At 44.1% G+C, this 25155-nt stretch overlaps 3 protein-coding genes across 3 annotated transcripts; 1 reads left to right on the top strand and 2 right to left on the bottom strand.

The window, feature by feature from the left end:
* Positions 1-294: 294 nt before the first annotated feature.
* Positions 295-10342, top strand: LOC5508492 (serine/threonine-protein kinase 17A). The gene is made up of 8 exons (XM_001629037.3): positions 295-482; positions 634-855; positions 977-1133; positions 6018-6144; positions 6765-6813; positions 6902-6928; positions 7396-7548; positions 8720-10342. Exons 1-8 carry the CDS (start codon positions 415-417, stop codon positions 8922-8924), a joined length of 1008 nt encoding a protein of 335 aa, XP_001629087.2. The 5' UTR covers positions 295-414; the 3' UTR covers positions 8925-10342.
* On the bottom strand, positions 10287-24942 carry LOC116615559. The gene is made up of 6 exons (XM_048723862.1): positions 24791-24942; positions 24098-24145; positions 15615-19721; positions 15034-15264; positions 11189-11569; positions 10287-10846 (listed from the first exon to the last, which is right to left on the bottom strand). The coding sequence occupies exons 3-6, from the start codon at positions 15691-15693 to the stop codon at positions 10740-10742; spliced, it is 798 nt and encodes a 265-aa protein (XP_048579819.1). The 5' UTR covers positions 15694-19721; positions 24098-24145; positions 24791-24942; the 3' UTR covers positions 10287-10739.
* Positions 19519-24206, bottom strand: LOC116615558. The gene is made up of 4 exons (XM_048723380.1): positions 24098-24206; positions 22571-23016; positions 21698-22421; positions 19519-19721 (listed from the first exon to the last, which is right to left on the bottom strand). Exons 1-4 carry the CDS (start codon positions 24204-24206, stop codon positions 19519-19521), a joined length of 1482 nt encoding a protein of 493 aa, XP_048579337.1.
* Positions 24943-25155: the final 213 nt, after the last annotated feature.

Here is a 25155-nt window from a genome sequence, read left to right on the forward strand (position 1 = left end):
GATTTGTGAATGGCGAGGCAAACCTGGCACGTCTAAGATTTGATTGATTATAGCTCTGACGAACCTTTTCTTGTGCACAAAAGATAGTGGGGATATTTGGAGGCAGCCTAGTGAGATGTGACCGCGATACGAGACCAATACCAGCTGCTTTCACAACGCCGTCAGATATATAGCGTGACTGCTAATTAACATATAAGGAAGTAAGGCGATGTGTGACCGGAAGTGACGGCTTTGGCACCCACGTAATCCGCGCTTCCTATTGGTTGCAGCGTGCACGCATCCCGGGAAATGCTCGCAAACATTGCGGTCTTACTGTTTAGCGATTCCGGGTCGCCGGCGCAAACTAGTGTGTGATGGCTTGAATGGAACAGCAGCACTCGTCTTTGTTGTTAGAAGGCTGCTGTTCTAGGAAAGATGTCGATTGTATCGCCCAACTCAGAACCAATCGACAATTTCTATGACATACACGATCAGATTGGGAGGTGGGTGTTCTACGGAGCTTTTTATTTCAAATTTTTTTCTTGCCAGGTTGGCCGCCGTGTTTATTGCCGCGCAAAGCTTTCCAGTCGCTCTCAATACTCCAAGCTTGCGCGAGCCTATTCGACGCAAATTTTAACTGTATTCTCATTTCAGAGGCCAGTATGCCGTCGTACGTAGAGTCACACACAAGACTACGGGCCTAGAATATGCAGCGAAATTTGTCCGCAAGAGAAGGAAAGGGCAAGATTGCCGAAGCGAAGTCTGGCATGAGGTCGAAGTGTTGTGGTCCACCAACCACCCATACCAGCACACCAAAATTATCCAGCTTCACGAAGTATACGAGACGAGAACCGAGCTAATCCTTGTGCTCGAACTGTAAGCATGTCTTTCATGTCTCATTCTTATCTCTGCTCTGGCAGGCGCGCTCTCCCTCGCACTCACGCGATTATTCAATTCCTCTCTCGCTTATCGAGTTTCCCTTTGCGTGATTTTGCAGTGCTCTTGGAGGTGATCTACACAGGCATTGTGTTGCGTTGGACTCCGATGAACCAGCCTCCAGTCGTAGCGAGAAAGAAGTGGTCTACCTTCTGCGCCAGATCCTGGAGGGTATTCGACATTTACATAAGCAGAACTATGTGCATTTAGATATTAAGGTGGGTTTTCTTTTATTTCAATAACCTGAACCGAGACTAATACAGGTATTTAAACAACCCCCAAGCCTGAGAGCACCTTTACATAAATCAATCGAGCCATAGCAGCAGTTCGTGTGATTAATGGTAGAAGGCAGCAATATTAGGGCCAATGGCCTGCGAATTCTCCTCACGTCTATTCATGTACCCCTATTGGTTTACCGCACTTCTGGTCTGGCTTATGTTTTTTTGTTCACATCTGACAATGGTTTGACGTTACCATAAAATATCAGGATTGTAGCTACTGTATTGAAAATCAATGAATTAATGGTTTTCATCGCTTTGGAAACCATGTCTGCGGCAGAAATCCATGTTTTTATCATTAATTCATGATGTGAATTCCACTCGTCGTAGCTTCCAATCAATAAACCGTTTAATTGCTGGCGGATTTACTCTCGCCTGTGTGCAAGTCGACCCTGTCAGGATTTTTGTGACCGCTATCGCTCACTCTCAAGTGTTTCTAGCTTGGACTAACAACCAAAATAACAACAGCTCTGTAGGGCTACAAAAGGTCAAAGTCATAAAATAAATCTGATGTGTTTGGGCCTCGGTGTATAGGTATTCTCCACAGTGATTATTGTCCCGGTCCCCTATCTGCTAATTTCCTGGGTATCCCGAATATGAGCTGTCTATTGAGTGTCATACGAGCGTCAGAATTGCGTGATTTACATCCCTTGTGTTGTTTCAGGAATTACTGTTCAATGGTTTAGTTGACATTTGCTTATGGGGGCTCTCCAGCTCTTTGTAAACTCAACACGTTTGTTTACATAACATAGACTGGACAAGTTCCAGGGGGGCGGCTAAAATGTTCTGTTCGTTGTTTCTATTTACAGGTGCGATTAATACGCAAATCTCTATAAGAATTTTTCGCACTTGATGAGCGCGTTTCTGCATTTCAAGAGCACATATGGGCCTTTTGTAATCAAGTGTGAATGAGTCATTCTTCCACAAGTGGACGCGTGATATTAATGTTTAACTATGTGCTAAATAGCATTATACACTCACTACCTTTGATGCTAGATCTATACAATAATACCAAAATTTCTTTTTTAAAGCAAACCCGATTATCATTATGTTTTATCGAGCCGGGCATTAGATGTGAGAATAGTAATTTCCTTGAGATGCTCGGCACAAATTGCAAGTTATGTCGCGAGCGGATGAAATTACCGCGCTCCGTGGGCAGCTGTATGTCAGGCCAGGATTAGCTTTAGTCTGACGGGCTCCATAATGAAGGGCTCGTTTTATAAAACTTTCCGATTGCCTAGGCTTTAGAGGATAGCGCCCTACGGATCGTCTAAACATTCTACGCACGATAATACGTCTGAAAAATGGGTAGAAATCGCGAAAAATCCACAAGCCGCTTAACTATAACCTTGGTCGAGACTGTACATGTCTTCGTCTTATGCGGTTATCTTAACCGCAAAAAGCAGGTCTATTGTTTTTCTAAGACTCATCGAAGAGACTTTGTTCTTTTTATTCTTCTCTGAATCTTTGTAATATAAAAAGGAGGTTATATTCTAGTGAGTACTGGACACCTTTGTTGCCCCGTGACCCGTCGCGCTCGATCTCTTTAAGAGCTGGCCACTAGAGTGACGCATGAAACGTTTTCAACGGCTTGGCTTTCTGCGACACAGCATGCACGCTATTGAAAAATGCAGACGATACATAACCGCAATCTATCCTAGCAACAGGGGCTTGCATCAGGGACTCGCTAAGCGTCTTGAATATGAGTTTAGGCAGGATGTTTGGGCGGATAAGACCTGCTTTTGTACAAAAAAATGCTCTGAGTGGTTTAGAAATGTGTTATACATCTGGGTCAGGGCTCTGGTCGTCATCTATTACACTTTGAATGATAAATCAGGGTATTGTGCGGCTCGAGAATCAAACGGTGTGGTTGTTTATTGTTTGACTTTTTGCTAACAATTATCCAAGCGTCTGAATGGCCCGTTTTTCTTGATATTGAAATAAGTCCTATGTTGTGTCTAAAGGAAGGATGTTAAACGACACTGAGCAATTAAATATGCGCACAGGTAATTTTGCTTTCGTAGGATTTGCTTTAAATTTAACACGAGGCTAGCAATATTCACAGTTCGTTTATCTTGAAAATCAAGCTAAAAGTACTCTAGAATATATGTGCCATCGCTACCCTAATTCCATTGGCCAGAACACTGCCATTTCTTATTTAAAGGCAACACGTATAGTGGGGTTCGAACTACTTGATTAATCACTGTCTTTCGTCGTGAACAAGTCAAGAGCGATTACCTGATTAGGGCAACAAACACTCTTTAGATTTGCGCAATTTAATGATGTCGATCAATCATCTCTCTCCTTCACTATTCTCGACACATGAAAAAGACAACGTTTATAAACTTGGGTGGAATTAGCATTCTTGGTGTCCATATCCAGAGATAAAGAGGGATTTTCTCAGGGGCTTGTTATAGATTAGATGGCCCAGCACGATAATGAGTTATGAAAATACTTTAGTGATTGCTGAAAATAGCCACTGATTGGAAAGCTATTTGGGTCAGGTGAGGTACAGCTGCTTTTCAATTGTACTGATAACCCTGCCGCTCTGCGTGCCGTGAACCTACAATCCAGCTTAGAGCGAATTACACAAGAGAGGCGAATGATGGTGCTTCCCATTACATATCCAATTCTGTCACCGCTCGCGAATTTCTTCTCATACCTTCCTGATCATAAGCCGAGCAAACTGGGCACTGGGGCCAGCCCCTATTACTCTCTCCCGCAATAACATCCTGAGCTTCAAATGTTATCGTTCATTTGTGTAATTCTCTTTTAATAGTTCATTGGGTATTTTTATATACACTGAAATTTAAGAGCATCCTCAAGAACATTTTCAGCTTTATTTAAAATGCTCCAAAAGTCACAGGTAGCACAGGGCCACTGCCACAAGAAAGAAACACACAACTCTCGGCGGGCTTGAAAGTCGCTGTATAAGCATTCTATCAGGTAAAATTGGGATAAAAAAAGACTTAAAACACGATATTTCAAGCTCTGTTGTTTTCTTTTTACTATAAATATTTTATTGTTCATCGACATCGATTTCCCTTTTACATTCCTTCGTAGAACTACTGATAGTAGCCTTGGGCTCCCTGTGCTAAAATAAGAATGGCCAAGCCTCCACTGAATATTAGCCGTTGTTATAAACTCGTTGTGGCTAATGGATGTGGTTTTCGACAGGTGATAATTGGCTTGATTTCCTCCCGGGATCCATTCGTAGGTATACATGTGATATATCCGAGAGCCACCTTTTGTCTGAAGACTCGCAAGAGGCAAGCAGCGCACCCCCCCTCTCACCCTGCCCCCCCTTTTTTTTGAACGCCAAGCATGATAGTCCACTGAATCACTTGGCGAGTTTCCCTGCTAGCAGAGGCCTCTTTTCTCTGTATTTCGTTGGGCTGGAGTTTGCGAACTCCAGCCCAGCGAGATGCAGAGAAAAGAGGCCTCTGCTAGCAGGGAATTGGCGAAAGTGATCTCGGACCGAATTCCCAGCCAACTTTTCGTAGATTTGTTTTCTTGGGGCCCTAGACACCGTGCGATCCAATCATCTTTCTACATGTAGAGGTGCTAAAAAGAATTAGAGGAAGTCGCATTTTCGGCATTCAAGCTCATCACCATGGCTTAGTACGCTTCCGTTGCGTGATGCGAGCGCATTAGAATACACTGCGATTTGATACCGTTAGAACTGCTAAACGCACCTTGCGTGTGATGGTCTTTAGTGTGCATTACTTTGCCACGCTTTCTGGCCAGAATTAGGGGAATATCTATGATATCAAGAATTAGGGGAATATCTATGATATCAAGAATTAGGGGAATATCTATGATATCAAGAATTAGGGGAATATCTACGATATCAAGAATTAGGGGAATATCTATGATATCAAGAATTAGGGGAATATCTATATCAAGAATTAGGGGAATATCTATGATATCAAGAATTAGGGGAATATCTATGATATCAAGAATTAGGGGAATATCTATATCAAGAATTTTAATAATTAACAACAAAAAAATTCTATCCTGAGGCGCATGGGAGCTAAGGCTAAGTTCAAACATCGTATTATCCATGAGCCGTATTCAATGCAAATGCATGCAAATAAATCAAGTCAATTGTTTCCATCATCATTTACACGCATTTGCATTGAATACGGCTCATGGATAATACGATATTTGAACTTAGCCTAAGTCTAGCGTGTCTGGAGCGGTTTTTTTTTTTGACATGTTACGCGCATTTAATTCTCAATTATTGACCTTCATTCGTTTACAATAGCAGATTGCAGATTTACATTAACAGAATTGATGGACATCCCATTAAAGTTGAGGTTGACCAGTTACGGAGGTTATTTCAGGCCATATACTCAGGATTGAATGGGGAAGTGGGGCATAGGGTTATTTGTTATATAAGGTTCCAAAATTGGCGATTCGACCTCTTTTGGCTAGAGAAGGGGTTGGGACGTCTAATTTTCAGTTGAGGTCCGTTTATATTTTTGGAGCTTTTAAAAATATTCTTCATACTAGATAAAAATTTTATCACACAAATGATCAATAACAATAATATAATTAAAGGTTTATATTATAAACACAATTTGTGCTCTTAGCATGCCCTTACTATTAGAGAAAATCACAGGCTGGACTTATATAAAAGTGTGTACTTTTCCAAAGATTTTTCTTTCATGTATCTAATATCTAAAGTTTTCGGAAAATTAACTCAACTAGTTAACTCGGAATATTATTAACTCGACTAATCAGCTTGGAATAATATTAACTCGACCAATTAACTCGGAACATTAACTCGAAATATTTACTCGACGATGTTTCTCTTTACAGCCCAACAACATCTTACTGATGACGGACGAGATTTATCCAGAGATTAAAATCATCGACTTTGGTCTGGCCAGAAGGATCAAGCCCGGAGAGCAGATATGTCTCATTGTGGGAACACCTGAATATGTTGGTAAGGATAGGTACCTTTAAATTCCCTGAGGGGGGAGCGGTAGCAAACATGACGGGCGATCAGGGTGTGCTCTACAGCGTCCGAGGGAACTGGGTGATGAGGGGAGTAACAGTGGGTTCCCGGGGGTGGGACACCTAAAAGTCACATATGCTCGTCGGGAAAATGAATTTTAACCCTAAGGTATAGTAAAATGGGTGTGGCCAACATAAATGTTAACCCCTAACGGATTGCAAAAGGGCGTTTGTATCTAGATTTTGGACCCTAAGAGATAGCCCGCCCTTGGGTATAGGGGTGGAGTGGAGGATGTAAATCTTAGATAGTTTACTAAAAGTTAAGAATATACTTCGTCCATGTTATATTAACTCTGCTATAACAGCCCGACTTTTTGCGTCTTGCAAAATTTATTAATTTTTGCTTTCAAAATAAGGCAATTGATGGTGCATTAAATAGGGTAAACCATGACATGATATGTTTGCATTGTAGTATTGAATTTCTGTGCGCAAAATGAGATAAAGCACTTACACCTCTAAAAACAGTCAATTTCTTCCAGCAAAACTTCCATTTATCATAACGACCACCCCCTCGCTTTTATTACTAAAGAGATTTCTTTTTTTTATTAGCCCCAGAAATTTTAGAATTTGAGCCCGTAGGAAAACCAAGTGATATATGGTGAGTGAATGGGCCCTTTTTGTTATTCCGTTTTGGGCGAACTGCTTAGTATATGCATCTTCATCTTTTGCTTTTGTTCTGTTTTCAGGAGCATCGGTGTATTGGCTTATGTGATGTAAGTATACACTGACTTCGCAAAGGCTTCCATAAGAGGGTACAATGCTACGACACAAATATTGATGTATTTACTGTTTGAAAGATTGATTTATGTGGCTTGAGCCACGAGTCTCGACGTTCGCAACTCATTGTCACACTTTCAATATAATAATAATAATAATAATAATAATAATAATAATAATAATAATAATAATAATAATAATAATAATAATAATAATAATAATAATAATAATAATAATAATAATGAGTCATCGTCATCATCATCATCATCAGCAGCATCATTGATCAACATCTTTATCATCTTCGTCGTCATCATCATACTACGGCATTTCCTTCATCTTCACTACCATTTACAATCGCCAACTATCATCAACATCAATATCACCATCATGATTAATATCATCATCATCATAATCGCCTTAATTATTATCATGGTCATTGATTCACGCTATCTTTTGTTTCCAGGCTTACCGGAATGTCACCATTCGCCGGCGACGACAAACATGAGACGTGCTATAATGTGTCCTTATGCGCCATCGACTTCCCCGAGAGTCACTTCGACAACATTTCGTACACGGCACAGGACTTTATCCGCACGGTTCTTCAGCGATGTCCCGGGTAAGTGTCGTTCTTATTGGTCTATACATCCGGAAATCTCCGCACACGCCCCTGGACTTTATCCGCACGGCAAGCAAGTATCCATTCATATCATAAAACAAGAGATATCGAATACGATAATTTCACTGTAACCACTATCCTTGGGCTACCGTATATAACATGGCAGTGCAGACACTTACTCCCTCAACAATGGGAATTCTCTCAAATGACCTGCTATCTTCTCTCAGACACTCCATTAGTCTCCCTGCATTTAAGAACAAGCTATCTGTCTACTTTAATGAGAAACTTTCATGTTCCCTATCAAACTTTTTCTTTTTAAATATAAATTCAAACGTTTTATATGCATATTATTATTTACCCAAAACAAGAAAAGCCAGGACTTGCTTGGGTAGGGGAAGGATTATCGTGTTTACGTGCATCGAATCTCGTGTTTACGTGCATCGAATCTCGTGTTTACGTGCATCGAATCTCGTGTTTACGTGCATCGATTCTCGTGTTTACGTGCATAGATTCTCGTGTTTACGTGCATCGAATCTCGTGTTTACGTGCATCGAATCTCGTGTTTACGTGCATCGATTCTCGTGTTTACGTGCATCGAATCTCGTGTTTACGTTAATCGAATCTCGTGTTTACATTAATCGAATCTCGTGTTTACGTTAATCGAATCTCGTGTTTACGTTAATAGATTCTCGTGTTTACGTTAATAGATTCTCGTGTTTACGTTCATCGATTCTCGTGTTTACGTGCATCGAATCTCGTGTTTACGTTAATCCAATCTCGTGTTTACGTTAATAGATTCTCGTGTTTACGTTAATCGATTCTCGTGTTTACGTTAATCGATTCTCGTGTTTACGTTCATCGGTTCTCGTGTTTACGTGCATAGAATCTCGTGTTTACGTGCATAGAATCTCATGTTTACGTGCATCGAATCTCGTGTTTACGTACATCGAATCTCGTGTTTACGTGCATCGAATCTCGTGTTTACGTGCATCGATTCTCGTGTTTACGTTCATCGATTCTCGTGTTTACGTGCATCGATTCCCGTGTTTACGTGCATCGATTCTCGTGTTTAAGTGTTAACGATTCTCGTGTTTACGTGTTTACGATTCTCGTAATTACGTGTTTACGATTCTCGTGTTTACGTGTTTACGATTCTCGTGTTTACGCGCAGAGATCGCCCCACGGTAGAGGACTGCCTCAGTCACCCTTGGTTGAACACGGAGGAGCTTTCTCAGCGGAGCCCAAGTAGACGAAGCCGTAGAATAAGCACAGGTACGCGGGATTCGTCCAAAGACTCGTGCACCAAGGAACACAACAAGCGTAGGAAAAAGTTGATAGCGGTTCAGCAGAATAACAGATTACAGATCACAACATGAGAGGGGTGGGGTTAGGCAGGAAGGGGTGTATTAGCTAGAGGGGTTGCCCAATACAAGACAGAATGGGTAATACCTCTTTAAAAACGCAGTATACTAATTTTTGTTATTTTTTGTATGATTTAGTTTCCTATTCAATTTGGAGGTAAGGGGGTAAATGGAGGGTTCATATCTAGGTAATATATTACTTTGTTGAGAAAGCAAATAATATTATTTTATACTAGAGTATTCCTGAATTGCCGGAATGTCCAGAGCTCTTTATATATAAGGTTTTCGTGATTTTCAGCTCTGTTTCGTGGAGTTAGGCATTGTATGAAAATATTATTATAGTAAGTTGGATCAGTTGAACAAACTATATCAGTTAAACCATCGAAAACGAACGCAAATAGTAAATAGTAGAAACAGTGCGTCCAAGATAGCAACGGCGTTAAAAACACCCAGGCGTCTTTGCGATAAAAAAATACGCAGTACAGGGCCGTAGCAGGGGGTGGAGCCATGGATTTCCGTGCCGCCTCAATATTTACAAACATTTTAAGGAAATGACCACTAGGGGCGTGGCTGGGCCCCCAATACTTTCTTACTGTTTCTGTATTGTGGCTCCAATCTTTCGAGGCTTGTTACGGCCCTGCACTACCTTAGCAGATGATAAATAAAACGCGTAGTATGGTCACAGCCATGCGATTGATGGATACATTGAGAGGCTCTTGTCAGTATCAGTTTGATACTTTATCCCATTGGCTTCCCCAAATCAGCCGATGAGAATTGATACTTTATCCCATTGGCTTCCCCAAATCAGCCGATGAGAATTGATACTTTATCCCATTGGCTTCCCCAAATCAGCCGATGAGAATTGATACTTTATCCCATTGGCTTCCCCAAATCAGCCGATGAGAATTGATGCTTTTCACACTTGGTACTTTGCTAGGATGACAAAATGGCGGCAGGAAAGGGCTTTTTAATATATATACATATTGTATCAATATTCAGTTAAGAATGTACTGCACTTGATTGCTGCACATCATATGCCTGGGGACATGTGTCATTTCAATAATGAGTAACTGTTTTGGACAGACCAAACTAGTCATAGATAAGACAATCATATATGTATAAATATTATGTTTCGAGCGATGATTCATGTCTATTATGAGGTATGTCCAAATGTTCGCCTCCCCTTGCGACAGAGGGAACGGCATTCCCAAGGAGAGTAAAAAAAAAGATATATATATATATATACTTTTATAATGATTATATATATATATATATATATATATATATATATATAATCATTATAAGAGTATATAGGGTATAGTTATATATAAAATTAGATTTATATATAGTTATATAGACACGATCGATTTTCACCCATAAGTTCAATGCATGTAATAATCTATATGTATAGTAAATTATTGTTTTACTGTCAATGGGTAATTGTTATAAGTGCACATCAGTGAAAAGCGCGACTTTCTAACATCTCATCAGAATAGGGACTAAGAGGGCTAAGGGATCACGTGACTTTTTGGGTGGCCAACTAGCTCGCGCACAGGCTTTTAGCCGCAAAATAACAGTAACGAAAAAGAGGTTCTATTAGCATCAGCAAGAAAATTTATGTTCAGAAAGGTTTTATTCTCATTTAAATATTTTATTTTTTCGTCGTTTTCTGTCTTGACGGCGCATTTATCTCTGTGTTTATTTTGTTTTGAATTTGACACCCAAAAGTTCACGTGATCTCCTAATGGAAGTCCCCTATTTGCAAGTCATCATTGCCTCCTTTAGGTTTTATACAAGTAAAATCTCAACTCGGTCGGCCCTGAATCACACTCAAGTGGAGCTTAGTTCCAGTCTTTGTTGCACTTCGTGTTTAGGAGAGTCGTGAAGATTAGCGCTATTTTCCAGAATCTGGTTTTCTACCGAAGACGGGTCGACAGCTAAATAGCAAAAAACATATAAATCTAGCAAGAGATAATTTATATGCGGTGGTACAGGTATCTCACTAAACAAAATGATTTTTGTTGACAAAAACAAGATTAGGGTTAACTAGGTATTCAGAAATAAGGAATCCTATATTCTCTAGGTATATTCTCGAGGTACCAAAAGATCTATTTCAACGAGACTGGGAGCCGGGGGGAGGGGAGAGGGGTGAGAGGTGAGTAGGCTAAGATCATCCGCGCTTTCTAGAAAGACACTAGACTGCTAGGGGTGGTGAGTGGGCTACGATTATCTGTATTTTCTTCAAAGAAAAGTGGCGAGGGCATTAAGTGGATACTTACGAATAGCGCTTTTCATTGTCCCTCCGAGGAACACGACCCCCGGCCCGTTTTCCCCCGCCATGTTACTGCTGTGGTCCAAGAGGACTGGGTACTGTTGGGGCATTATCGGGCGTGGTATGAGGGCCCCTGTACCAGGGACTTGGTACAGACCGTCATTTGGGTCCGAAACTGCGACCGGTCCGGACACGTCCATATGCGGCCAGTGAGCGTCGTATAGGTTGTAGTGGTTGAGCATACCCAGAGGCACGTGATTGTGGTAGCCAATAGGAATGCGTGTTATGTCGTGATACCCGAATGGGTGGAGACGCCGGTATGGAAGACTGCCGTGTAACCAGTGGTACCGTCCCGTGAGGTGGTTGGGGTACAGATGCCGGTACAAGCCTGGGCGCATAGAACATAAAGTTAATTGAAATAGTCTAACTAATCTATTAGTAGGCGAATATTAGTGATTCAATCCTGTGTTCCCCCAATCCCTCCCCCGCTTCACTCAACCCTGTGTAACCCCTTCACTCTTCATCACTCAACCCTGTGTAACCCCTCCCCCTTCATCACTCAACCCTGTGTAACCCCTTCATCACTCAACCCTGTGTAACCCCTCCCCCGCGTCACTCAACCCTGTGTAACCCCTCTCCCTTCATCACTCAACCCTGTGTAACCCTTCCCCCTTCATCACTCAACCCTGTGTAACCCCTCCCCCTTCATCACTCAACCCTGTGTAACATCTCCCCCTTTATCACTCAACCCTGTGTAACACCTCCCCCTTCATCACTCAACCCTGTGTAACACCTCCCCCTTCATCACTCAACCCTGTGTAACACCTCCCCCTTCATCACTCAACCCTGTGTAACCCCTCCCCCTTCATCACTCAACCCTGTGTAACCCCTCCCCCTTCATCACTCAACCCTGTGTAACCCCTCCCCCTTCATCACTCAACCCTGTGTAACCCCTCCCCCTTCATCACTCAACCCTGTGTAACCCCTCCCCCTCCATCACTCAACCCTGTGTAACCCCTCCCCCTTCATCACTCAACCCTGTGTAACCCCTCCCCCTCCATCACTCAACCCTGTGTAACCCCTCCCCCTTCATCACTCAACCCTGTGTAACCCTTCCCCCTTCATCACTCAACCCTGTGTAACCCTTCCCCCTTCATCACTCAACCCTGTGTAACCCCTCCCCCTTCATCACTCAACCCTGTGTAACCCCTCCCCCTTCATCACTCAAGCCTGTGTAACACCTCCCCCTTCATCACCCAACCCTGTGTAACACCTCCCCCTCCATCACACAACCCTGTGTAACCCCTCCCCCTTCATCACTCAACCCTGTGTAACACCTCCCCCTTCATCACTCAACCCTGTGTAACCCCTCCCCCTTCATCACTCAACCCTGTGTAACCCCTCCCCCTTCATCACTCAACCCTGTGTAACCCCTCCCCCTTCATCACTCAACCCTGTGTAACCCCCCCCCCTTCATCACTCAACCCTGTGTATCCCCTCCCCCTTCATCACTCAACCCTGTGTAACCCTTCCCCCTTTATCACTCAACCCTGTGTAACCCTTCCCCCTTCATCACTCAACCCTGTGTAACCCCTCCCCCTTCATCACTCAACCCTGTGTAACCCCTCCCCCTTCATCACTCAACCCTGTGTAGCCCCTCCCCCTTCATCACTAAACCCTGTCTTACCCCTCCCCCATCATTACTCAACCCTGTGTAACCCCTCCCCCTTCATCACTCAACCCTGTGTAACCCCTCCCCCTTCATCACTCAACCCTGTGTAACCCCTCCCCCTTCATCACTCAACCCTGTGTAACCCCTCCCCCTTCATCACTCAACCCTGTGTAACCCCTCCCCCTTCATCACTCAACCCTGTGTAGCCCCTCCCCCTTCATCACTAAACCCTGTCTTACCCCTCCCCCATCATTACTCAACCCTGTGTAACCCCTCCCCCTTCATCACTCAACCCTGTGTAACCCCTCCCCCTTCATCACTCAACCCTGTGTAACCCCTCCCCCTTCATCACTCAACCCTGTGTAACCCCTCCCCCTTCATCACTCAACCCTGTGTAACCCTTCCCCCTTCATCACTCAACCCTGTGTAACATCTCCCCCTTCATCACTCAACCCTGTGTAACATCTCTCCCTTCATCACTCAACCCTGTGTAACCCCTCCTCCTTCATCACTCAACCCTGTGTAACCCCTCCCCCTTCATCACTCAACCCTGTGTAACCCCTCCCCCTTCATCACTCAACCCTGTGTAACATCTCTCCCTTCATCACTCAACCCTGTGTAACCCCTCCTCCTTCATCACTCAACCCTGTGTAACCCCTCCCCCGCGTCACTCAACCCTGTGTAACACCTCCCCCTTCATCACTCAACCCTGTGTAACCCTTTCCCCTTCATCACTCAACCCTGTGTAACCCCTCCCCCTTCATCACTCAACCCTGTGTAACCCCTCCCCCTTCATCACTCAACCCTGTGTAACCCCTCCCCCTTCATCACTCAACCCTGTGTAACCCCTCCCCCGCGTCACTCAACCCTGTGTAACCCCTCCCCCGCGTCACTCAACCCTGTGTAACCCTTCCCCCTTCATCACTCAACCCTGTGTAACCCCTCCCCCGCGTCACTCAACCCTGTGTAACCCCTCCCCCGCGTCACTCAACCCTGTGTAACCCCTCCCCCGCGTCACTCAACCCTGTGTAACCCTTCCCCCTTCATCACTCAACCCTGTGTAACCCCTCCCCCGCGTCACTCAACCCTGTGTAACCCTTTCCCCTTCATCACTCAACCCTGTGTAACCCCTCCTCCTTCATCACTCAACCCTGTGTAACCCTTCCCCCTTTATCACTCAACCCTGTGTATCCCCTCCCCCTTCATCACTCAACCCTGTGTAACCCTTCCCCCTTTATCACTCAACCCTGTGAATCCCCTCCCCCTTCATCACTCAACCCTGTGTAACCCCTCCCCCTTCATCACTCAACCCTGTGTAACCCCTCCCCCTTCATTACCCAACCCTGTGTAACCCCTCCCCCTTCATCACTCAACCCTGTGTAACCCCTCCCCCGCGTCACTCAACCCTGTGTAACCCTTTCCCCTTCATCACTCAACCCTGTGTAACCCCTCCCCCTTCATCACTCAAGCCTGTGTAACACCTCCCCCTTCATCACTCAGCCCTGTGTAACATCTCCCCCTTCATCACTCAACCCTGTGTAACTCCTCCCCCTTCATCACTCAACCCTGTGTAACACCTCCCCCTTCATCACTCAACCCTGTGTAACACCTCCCCCTTCATCACTCAACCCTGTGTAACATCTCCCCCTTCATCACTCAACCCTGTCTTACCCCTCCCCCATCATTACTCAACCCTGTGTAACCCCTCCCCCTTCATCACTCAACCCTGTGTGACACCTCCCCCGCGTCACTCAACCCTGTGTAACCCCTTCTCCGCGTCACTCAACCTTGTGTTACCCTGTGTTAATCTTCTATAACAAAAACCTTTCCACACACAATATGTTTCTAAAAATAAATAGCCCCCCGGAAAACAAGTACGTGTCTGATTCATTTCGAATAAGACAAAACAAAATGCCTTAAGATTACGGTACGTATTCTTTTTCCGTTCTTTATTTCCCAAAGCATTATTGGCCTACATATCGATGTAAATTATTGTTTGCAAGGTACCAATAAATAAACTTTGTTGTTGTTGTTGCTACCTGGACCCCTTCCCCACATCACTCAACTCTGTGTTTCCCCCGATCCCTCCCCCCCAAGTTACTCAATCCTCTTTCTTCCTACCACTTTCCCCGTTTCACTCAACCCTGTGTTTAACCTACCCCTCCCACCGCGTTTCTTACCCTCGTGACGCGGCACATAGTACCCATGGCGGAAGTGCAGTCCAGTATGGTATCCATGGAAACCATGATGGGGGAGAAATATCTGATTATCGGCGTCAGCTGGGGGTAAGTATGGACCGCGTAGGTTTGAGGTAGTGACCGGTGGAACTGCGATTATGGCCTGCTTTTTAGTGGCGGTGTAGGCGGGGTTGTTGCTCACACCGGCGAACTGCTTGGGATGGGCGATAGGGGCTAGAAAACGGCAGAAGGCGGGCCAGGAGTCATAACACGTTTTCAACAAAAAAGCGGGGTTTCCAGTAGAAGCGACTAAAATCTAGATCGTACAAAAAACATGCCTTTTTCTAGCACTTTTGAATACACCGAGAGGACTTCTTTCCAAGCTCTTTATCTGGTAAAATCCCCTTAAGAGTAATGCATACTGAAACGTTATACAGCATACCATGCTTTTTAGAAACATGTTAATTTTTGTCATTTTTTTTACAGCTTTTTTTCTTGTTTACAGAGTAAATAATGAACCTTGGCGTATTTTTTCAGAGGGCGGAAGATTATTATCATTTCCCTTTAAAAACCGTAAAGCTTACCTCCATAATGCGGCCTACAAAGTACTTCATCGCCCACGGCAATCAGCGAGTACAGTAGGAACAGTGCACGGCGAGACATCACGATCGCTTTGGACGGGCGACTTGGCTCTTCTTCAAACAGTAAGGCTATGATTTTGTTTACTAGATGTAGGGTATGCCCTTAAAGGAATAATAGTCCACCAGCAAAAAATATTATAAACAATTGCGAATGTTTATATGAGATCACGTTGGTAGTACAGTAAGCACTGAATATTCCCGGACGCGAGGGATGTTGAGGTCTCGAGGCAGGTGGAATGCCATGTGCGAATATCGAGAAGAGAGGTTATTGATCTTCATAACTCCCTTATTCACATGATCGGCTTTTGGTTCACCTTCGGTCTTCATATCTCTCAACCATTTTTTATATATTTTAATTTTTACAGTTTTAATTTGTCAAAACATAAACAGCAATTTTTCCCGTTTCTCCCGGTTTCCAGTCTAAGAACCTCCTACCCCCTACACACACAGTAAAGGCACGTTACCACATCACGCTAATCACACTACCACATCACGTTACATGCTGTGAGATTGGTAAGAGCAATCTAGAATTCTTACTTCTGCCTATGTTAGTTCTCCTTTGCGAGTAACTAGGTTTGCACTTGCTTCGAGTGCGAGCGACGCTAGCCTTGCGTGTGTTTTAATTCGAGTGATTCGCTAGCCTTGCGTGTGTTTCAATACGAGTGATTCGCTAGCCTTGCGTGTGTTTCAATACGAGTGATTCGCTAGCCTTGCGTGTGTTTCGATACGAGTGATTCGCTAGCCTTGCGTGTGTTTCAATACGAGTGATTCGCTAGCCTTGCGTGTGTTTCGATACGAGTGATTCGCTAGCCTTGCGTGTGTTTCAATACGAGTCTTCGCTATTTCGCGTGTGTTTCAATACAAGTGATTCGCTAGCCTTGGGTGTGTGTTAAGACGAGGGATTCGCTAACCTTGCGTGTGTTTCGATACGAGTGATTCGCTAGCTTTGCGTGTGTTTCAATACGAGTGATTCGCTAGCCTCGCGTGTGTTTCGATACGAGTGACTCACTAGCCTTACGTGTGTTTCAATACGAGTTACTCGCTAGCCTTAGATGAGTTCAATACGATTGACTCGCTAGCCTTGCGTGTGCTTCAAAACAAGTGACTCGCTAGCCCTACGTGTGTTTCAATACGAGTGACTCGCCAGCCTTGCGTGTATTTCAATACGAGTGACTCGCCAGCCTTGCGTGTGTTTCAATACGAGTGACTCGCTAGCCTTGCGTGTGTTTCAATACGAGTGATTCGCTAGCCTTGCGTGTTTCGATATGAATGATTCGCCAGCCTTGCGTGTGTTTTAATACGAGTGATTCGCTAGCCTTGCGTGTGTTTCAATACGAGTGATTCGCTAGCCTTGCGTGTGTTTCAATACGAGTGATTCGCTAGCCTTGCATGTGTTTCAATACGAGTGATTCGCTATTGATCTTCATAACTCCCTTATTCACATGATCGGCTTTTGGTTCACCTTCGGACTTCATATCTCTCAACCATTTTTTATATATTTTAATTTTTACAGTTTTAATTTGTCAAAACATAAACATCAATTTTTCCCGTTTCTCCCGGTTTCCAGTCTAAGAACCTCCTACCCCCTACACACACAGTAAAGGCACGTTACCACATCACGCTAATCACACTACCACATCACGTTACATGCTGTGAGATTGGTAAGAGCAATCTAGAATTCTTACTTCTGCCTATGTTAGTTCTCCTTTGCGAGTAACTAGGTTTGCACTTGCTTCGAGTGCGAGCGACGCTAGCCTTGCGTGTGTTTCAATTCGAGTGATTCGCTAGCCTTGCGTGTGTTTCAATACGAGTGATTCGCTAGCTTTGCGTGTGTTTCAATACGAGTGATTCGCTAGCCTTGCGTGTGTTTCGATACGAGTGATTCGCTAGCCTTGCGTGTGTTTCAATACGAGTGATTCGCTAGCCTTGCGTGTGTTTCGATACGAGTGATTCGCTAGCCTTGCGTGTGTTTCAATACGAGTGATTCGCTAGCCTTGCGTGTTTCGATGCGAGTGATTCGCTATCCTTGCGTGTGTTTTGATACGAGTGATTCGCTAGCCTTGAGTGTGTTTCAATACGAGTGATTCGCTAGCCTTGCGTGTGTTTCAATACGAGTGATTCGCTAGCCTTGCGTGTGTTTTAATACGAGTGATTCGCTAGCCTTGCGTGTGTTTCAATACAAGTGATTCGCTAGCCTTGCGTGTTTTTTAATACGAGTGATTCGCTAGCCTTGCGTGTGTTTCGATACGAGTGATTCGCTAGCCTTGCGTGTGTTTCAATACAAGTGATTCGCTAGCCTTGGGTGTGTGTTAAGACGAGTGATTCGCTAACCTTGCGTGTGTTTCGATACGAGTGATTCGCTAGCTTTGCGTGTGTTTCAATACGAGTGATTCGCTAGCCTCGCGTGTGTTTCGATACGAGTGATTCACTAGCCTTACGTGTGTTTCAATACGAGTTACTCGCTAGCCTTAGATGAGTTCAATACGACTGACTCGCTAGCCTTGCGTGTGCTTCAAAACAAGTGACTCGCTAGCCCTACGTGTGTTTCAATACGAGTGACTCGCCAGCCTTGCGTGTGTTTCAATACGAGTGACTCGCCAGCCTTGCGTGTGTTTCAATACGAGTGACTCGCTAGCCTTGCGTGTGTTTCAATACGAGTGATTCGCTAGCCTTGCGTGTTTCGATACGAATGATTCGCCAGCCTTGCGTGTGTTTTAATACGAGTGATTCGCTAGCCTTGCGTGTGTTTCAATACGAGTGATTCGCTAGCCTTGCGTGTGTTTCAATACGAGTGATTCGCTAGCCTTGCATGTGTTTCAATACGAGTGATTCGCTAGCCTTGCGTGTGTTTCAGTACGAGTGATTTGCTAGCCATACGTGTTTCGACACGAGTGATTCGCTAGCCTTGCTTGTGTTTCAATGCGAGTGATTCGCTAGCCTTGTGTGTGTTTCAATGCGAGTGATTCGCTAGCCTTGCGTGTGTTTCAATACAAGTGATTCGCTAGCCTTGCGTGTTTCAATACGAGTGATTCGCTAGCCATACGTTTTTCGATACGAGTGATTCACTAGCCTTGCGTGTATTTCAATACGAGTCATTCGCTAGCCTTGCGTGTATTTCGATACGAGTGATTCGCTAGCCTTGCGTGTGTTTCGATACGAGTGATTCGCTAGCCTTGCGTGTATTTCGATACGAGTGATTCGCTAGCCTTGCGTGTATTTCGATACGAGTGATTCGCTAGCCTTGCGATTGTTTCACAGGGAGTAAGGGAAAATATACTGACGGGTTGCCTGTGTCTTACAGTTGTTGTTCTTGTTAGCCATGCGAATGCTTAACAGGGAGTAACGGGAAATATGCCGACGGGTTGCCTGTGTCGTAGTTGCTGTTCTTGTTAGCCTTGCGAATGCTTAACAGGTGGTAACGTGAAATATGCCGACGGGTTGCCTGTGTCGTAGTTGCTGTTCTTGTTAGCCTTGCGAATGCTTAACAGGGAGTAAGGTGAAATATGCCGACGGGTTGCCTGTGTCGTAGTTGCTGTTCTTGTTAGCCTTGCGAATGCTTAAGAGAGAGTAACGGGAAATATACCGACGGGTTGCCTGTGTCGTAGTTGCTGTTCTTGTTAGCCTTGGGAATGCTTAAAACAGGGAGTAACGGGAAATATACCGACGGGTTGCCTGTGTCGTAGTTGCTGTTCTTGTTAGCCTTGGGAATGCTTAACAGGGAGTAACGGGAAATATACCGACGGGTTGCCTGTGTCGTAGTTGCTGTTCTTGTTAGCCTTGGGAATGCTTAAGAGGGAGTAACGGGAAATATACCGACGGGTTGCCTGTGTCGTAGTTGCTGTTCTTGTTAGCCTTGCGAATGCTTAACAGGGAGTAACGGGAAATATACCGACGGGTTGCCTGTGTCGTAGTTGTTGTTCTTGTTCAGTAGTCGTATCGCTGGCCCTGTGAGGTACGTCTGGCTGTTCTCCGTCACCGTAGTCTCGTAAGGTGTCCCACTACTTGCCGTCAGCACGGGAACGTGCACGACTTCGTACTTCGGACGGAGACCTGGCAACCAATAAAACACCAGAACCAGGTAAATAGGCCATACATGCGCCTCGTCTTTCCCCTCCCATTACTATACCGTAATATATACGGTAAAGCCTCCCATAGCTATACCGCTAGACCCTCCCATGGCTATACCGTAATATATACGATAAAGCTATCAATGTCCCTCCCATGCTATACCGCTAGACCCTCCCATGGCTATACCTTAATATATACGTTAAAGCTATCAATGTCCCTCCCATGCTATACCGCTAGACCCTCCTATGGCTATACCTTAATATATACGTTAAAGCTGTCAATGCCCCTCCCATGCTATACCGCTAGACCCTCCTATGGCTATACCTTAATATATACGGTAAAGCTATCAATGTCCCTTCCATGCTATACCGCTAAACCCTTCCATAACTTTACCATAATATATACGGTAAAGCTATCGTGTCCCTCCAATAGTTATACCGCTAGGACGAGAGGGTCTATGTGTAATATATACGGTAAAGCTATCGAGAGCCTCCCATAGTTATACCGATAAGGCGAGAAGAGAACAGTTTCAGTTTCAGTTTCAGTTTATTTGCTCGGTAAAGCTAGGTTGCTAAATACCAAGATTATAAATATACATAAATATGTATCAATTCAGTATGAATATGATATTAAATAAATGACATGATGTGAATTGGAAAAAAAATACATAGGTCTAGGGAATTAATGCCTTAAAGGAAGCAACACTTTTTGCATTCACTGTGTAGCTTGGCAAACTGTTCCACTGTGGAACAGTGCGTGGAAAAAACGAAAACTTATAAATATCGGTTCTGGGGGACAGAACATCTAGTTTTTGGTCATGATTCCTTCTAGTTATGGTTGTAGAAAATGAAACATAATCTTCTGCCTTAATGGCAACTAAATTATTCACAATTTTGTACATTAATGCTAATCTTGCGATTTTCCTATCATTAGAGAGTTCCCTCCATTGCAACTTGGCCAACATCTCAGTGACACTGCTGAGTCTAGAGTAGTCTCTGAGAGTAAAACGTGCTGCACGCCTTTAGATCATTTCAAGTTTGTTTGTGTTCTTACTGGTGTGAGGGTCCCACACGCTAGCAGAATAATTTATCATAGGTTTTACGATAGCAATATACGCGCGCGCCTTGACATCGCTGGAACAATTGTGTAGGTTCCTACGTAGGAGATTTAAAGTGCGAGTAGCCTTCAGGGAGACTGTCTACATGACAGTTCCAGCGTAGGTCGTTTGAGAGGGTTACTCCAAGATATGGGCGGGTAGTCCTTTGCCTCCAGGCGGGTTCCATATAAGAAATAATCAGCAGGGGCTGGTGAATTCTTCTTCCTTGAGATATGCAAGACACAACATTTGGAGGGATTGAAGTTTAGTTTCCATGCACGAGACCAGTCTGCAAGGTGGTCTAAATACGACTGTAGGGATGCGCAAGACTCCGAAGAGATAAGTTGGAAATAAAGCGCACAGTCATCAGCAAAAAGGCGGATGTTACCAGTTATGCCTTCAGGGAGGTCATTTATAAACAAAAGAAACAGCAGTGGCCCAACAACAGACCCTTGGGGAACACCGGATGTGACATCACATGATGGGGATATTTCACCGTCTACTAGCACTGCCTGGGTTCTGTTCGAGAGAAGGTCCTCAAGCCAGAGATAAACTTGACCATCAATCCTGTAAAGTTGGAGTTTAACCAGGAGTCTGTCGTGAGAAACGGAGTCGAAGGCCTTAGAAAAGTCTAGTAGAATGAGGTCAGTGTCAAGTTTTTTGTCGGAAGCCTGTGCCAGATCATTAATAGTTACAAGTAACTGGGTCTCTCAGGAGAATCTTTCACGAAAACCATGTTGAAAAGGTGAGAGCAGGTTGTGTCGGGATAGGTGGTCCATAATGTGCTTTGAAACAATGTGCTCAAGGAGTTTACAGGAGATACAAGTCAGGGATATAGGCCTATAATTTCCCGGAATCTCGCCTGAGTCCTTCTTATGGATTGGGGTTACAAAGGCATGCCTCCAGTCATCTGGGATGTCTCCCGTGTCCAGAGACTGTTGAAAAATCTCCCGTAAGACAACAGAAACCTCAGTTGGTGCTAGTTTCAGGATCCGTGCAGATACTTTGTCTGGCCCACATGCCTTATTTGGTTTCAACTTATCAATAAGCTTGATAGCACCGTTAACAGTCACAGTTATATTCCCAAGGGGAGTGATGTTATCCTTGGGAGGTAGATTTGGAGAAGCATTATCTGGTGAATCCCTACAAAACACAGACTTGAAGTAGTTGTTAAGAGCTTCTGCCTTGGCCTTAGATTCTGAGACGATAACGTTGTTGACTTTCAGTGCAGGGATACCAACACTATCTTGGCGTTTGGACTTGATGTAGTTCCAAAACCTTTTAGGCTTAGTATGGATGTTCTCGTCTAGCAGCCCAGATACATAGTTATTTCTTGTCTTGTTTATAGCCTGGGTTGTGACCTTCCTGTGTTTACGGTATGCTGACCAAGCCTGTGGTGTATTGACTTTCTTTGCAAGTTTGAAGAGGCGCTGCTTCTTCCGTGTAAGGCGCCTTAAGGTTCTGTCAAACCATGGATTTTTCTGCTGGGGCTTTACCAATTTTACAGGATAGTGCTTTCTGGCCAGGGCCAGAATTGTGGTCTTGAACACCTGCCAATTCTGTTGAACAGTACGATGGGAGCAATCCTGTAAAAAGGATGCAGAAAACGTTTTCATATCCCGAGTAAAATCTAGTAAGTTGCCCTTGTTAAAGTCAAAGACTTTTCTTTTCTGAGAATAACCATGGTTGACAAACCGATTTATGCAAGCAGCAACCTGTTCGTGACCACTAATACCAGGTAGAACTTTAATGTCAGATAGTAAGTCAGGCTTTGAGAAATAAAAACCAGATCCAGAGTGTTAGCAGAAGTGGGGCCGTATCTTGTAGGCTCATGGACCAATTGCTCAAGATTGAAATCATGAGCAATATCAAGTAAACGCCTGCAGAGGTTTGCATCTTTTGCACCAGGGGGGACACTAGACGTGGCCCAGTCTATAGATGGTAAATTGAAGTCCCAGGTGAGAATAACATGACGGTTTCCAGCTAATTTCGTGACTTTGCTCAGAGAATTATCCAGGGCATCAAGGGAAATCATGCCTAAGGATTCTTGACGATAATAAGAGCCGAGTAGGATTGTCTCTTTGTCCAGGAGCACCTCACACCATACGATTTCGCAGTCCGAGTCAAGATCAGGGCGTGGTATTGAGACCAAGTTGTTTTTAACCGCAATCAGGACTCCACCTTTGTGAGAAGGACGATCTTTACGATAGACATGAAAATCCTGAGGCAGAATCTCGCAGCTGTTTACTTGCGGGTTAAGGTGTGTTTCAGTTGCAAGTTAGATGTAAATATTTCCCTCTCCTAAGATACAGGAAAGCTCTGCAGATTTTGATCTTGCTCCCTCAATGTTGGAAACGAGAATCTTCGGTGAAAAGCCTTTTTTGGTCTGACTGCCAATAGGACACATGACAGAAGATCTAGACAGGGTCTCCAGTGATGGAGGACGAGTTGGTCTTGACTCGCCTTGGAGTGGTGACGAAGTCCCAAGTGGCGTAGGGAAAGAAATCCCTGGGTAATTAAGAGACGAATCGGAGAGTGGATCAAACGAGTTACTGCTTGATAGGAACGATGATGACTTAAACAGCGAAGATGAGAAGTTTGGAAGCCCACAAGTGCAACATATCCATGACGTGTAGGAGTTGTTTAGTCCATGGTAAACTTAAGTAGGCATGTCTATGCAACGAACATGGTACCACTTATCACATGAATCACACTGGACTCCCATTTGATTTGACTTAACTGGTTTGGAGCAGAAACCACACGGAAACTTGTACAAAGGTCCAGGGTTGAGCTCGACTGACCCACTGATAAGCAGCAACGAAAGTGCAAGGCAAAATGGCGGCCTGCTGTAAATGGCCGATCGGCGAGTTGATGCAGAGAGACCTGGATAAAAGGACTCAAGGCTTGCCAGAGATGGTAGTGTTTGCCCAGACGGCACCTTCGGTTGTTTATCCAACTCTCCAGGAGGATATGGAGACCAGAGGCTCAACGACACAGCCAAGAAAAACAGAACTGTGGGAGCCATGAAATTCATGGCCGCCATCATGGAAATCCGCTGAAACTATGTCCTATATGTCAAATATTGAAATCGACCAAGGTATCAATGGCTTTGCCCCACTTTTTGAGATCAGGTCCTATATCGAGATATATAAGGTATATAGATATAGGTCACTGACACCCCCTCTCTCATTTGCTTTAGGTTACTGCAGGCATGTTCCATGAATCTTGAGTGTTTTAACTCGGAAGATATAAAAATACTTACCTTTTCGCAGGATGACAACTCCTTTCTTGCTAAACAGCCTTGAGATACCTAGAACGAGTCGCAGATAGTAACCATGAGTGGAAGAAGTCGAGTCTGGTGGAGAACCCATCCGATCCAGGTCATTCAAATGAAGTACGAAGGAGTCTTTATCTTCGCTTTTTGCTTTTCATTACCGAGAAACATACAGTCATTTCAGGCAAGTCTCAAGCAATTGCACAATTTTAAGTCATTCGACCAAACGTTCAATCATTACTCAAATGAATTCATATTAACAGTTTTTGCAAAATTGAGTGCGTACAGTTTTTGTTTTTACAATCATTGGCGCTAAGGGGTGAACTTGGTTAGTTAGATATGAAGAAGCTTGATCTCGTGTTTCTATGAAGCCCACGACAGGTTTCGCCAACGACCTGCCATGTTTACAAAACAGAACTTTCACGGTCACCAAAGCATTCTAAACAAATACTGAGTTCGTCCCTTCAAAATAGCAGAATAGAAATAGGCAAGTGTGACCATATCGTTAAATCGATTCTTCTGAATATCAGGGATGATTTTACCTGCTCTTAGCACGAGATTTGAAATAAGATAATTTTCCTGGACTCCCTTTTACTGTAGGATTGTCAAACATTATACAAGTTGTACAGAATTTGGCAATTCTCAAATATCCAAATTACGCAGATCAGATACTTCCTATACCTTCCCCTGTTGGTTTCGCGAGGCAACAGCTAGCCATTGCTGTTATGAGCACTACCGTCAGGACATCCTTTCTCACAATCATCATGACCACCTTCTCGCAGAGAACCACCCCTCACGGCCTACCTGTTGACTGCCGAACACTGCATGCAGTAAGATTGATCAGCGGTCTCTTCCTATTTGGGTAGGTGCTTCATGTATGATTCCCTGGTTCGTTTGAAATCGCGACATTTGAAATCGCGAACATCGCGCATTTAATTACGCGCGAAAATTAAGCAGAATAAGGTTTATGAAACAATGCTTTCGCGGCAAAAAAGTGGACTAAAACAGCCTCTGACACCCGTCATTTTGTCATCCTAGCAAAAATA

This window comes from Nematostella vectensis, chromosome 2, assembly GCF_932526225.1.
Source record: "Nematostella vectensis chromosome 2, jaNemVect1.1, whole genome shotgun sequence".
NCBI classification, from domain to species: domain Eukaryota; kingdom Metazoa; phylum Cnidaria; class Anthozoa; order Actiniaria; family Edwardsiidae; genus Nematostella; species Nematostella vectensis.

Coding starts and splice junctions, on each gene's coding strand:
- LOC5508492 (XM_001629037.3), top strand. CDS start 415: ATGTCGATTGTATCGCCCAACTCAGAACCAATCGACAATTTCTATGAC. Junction 6,145..6,764: donor GGGAACACCTGAATATGTTG/GTAAGGATAGGT, acceptor TTTTTTTATTAG/CCCCAGAAATTTTAGAATTT. Junction 7,549..8,719: donor GTTCTTCAGCGATGTCCCGG/GTAAGTGTCGTT, acceptor GTTTACGCGCAG/AGATCGCCCCACGGTAGAGG.
- LOC116615559 (XM_048723862.1), bottom strand. CDS start 15,693: ATGTCTCGCCGTGCACTGTTCCTACTGTACTCGCTGATTGCCGTGGGC. Junction 15,265..15,614: donor TTGTAGGCCGCATTATGGAG/GTAAGCTTTACG, acceptor GCCGTTTTCTAG/CCCCTATCGCCCATCCCAAG. Junction 10,847..11,188: donor GACAATGAAAAGCGCTATTC/GTAAGTATCCAC, acceptor TTTGCTATTTAG/CTGTCGACCCGTCTTCGGTA.
- LOC116615558 (XM_048723380.1), bottom strand. CDS start 24,206: ATGGGTTCTCCACCAGACTCGACTTCTTCCACTCATGGTTACTATCTG. Junction 23,017..24,097: donor AGTTGTCATCCTGCGAAAAG/GTAAGTATTTTT, acceptor CTTCTCACAAAG/GTGGAGTCCTGATTGCGGTT. Junction 19,722..21,697: donor AATCCATAAGAAGGACTCAG/GCGAGATTCCGG, acceptor ATTGGTTGCCAG/GTCTCCGTCCGAAGTACGAA.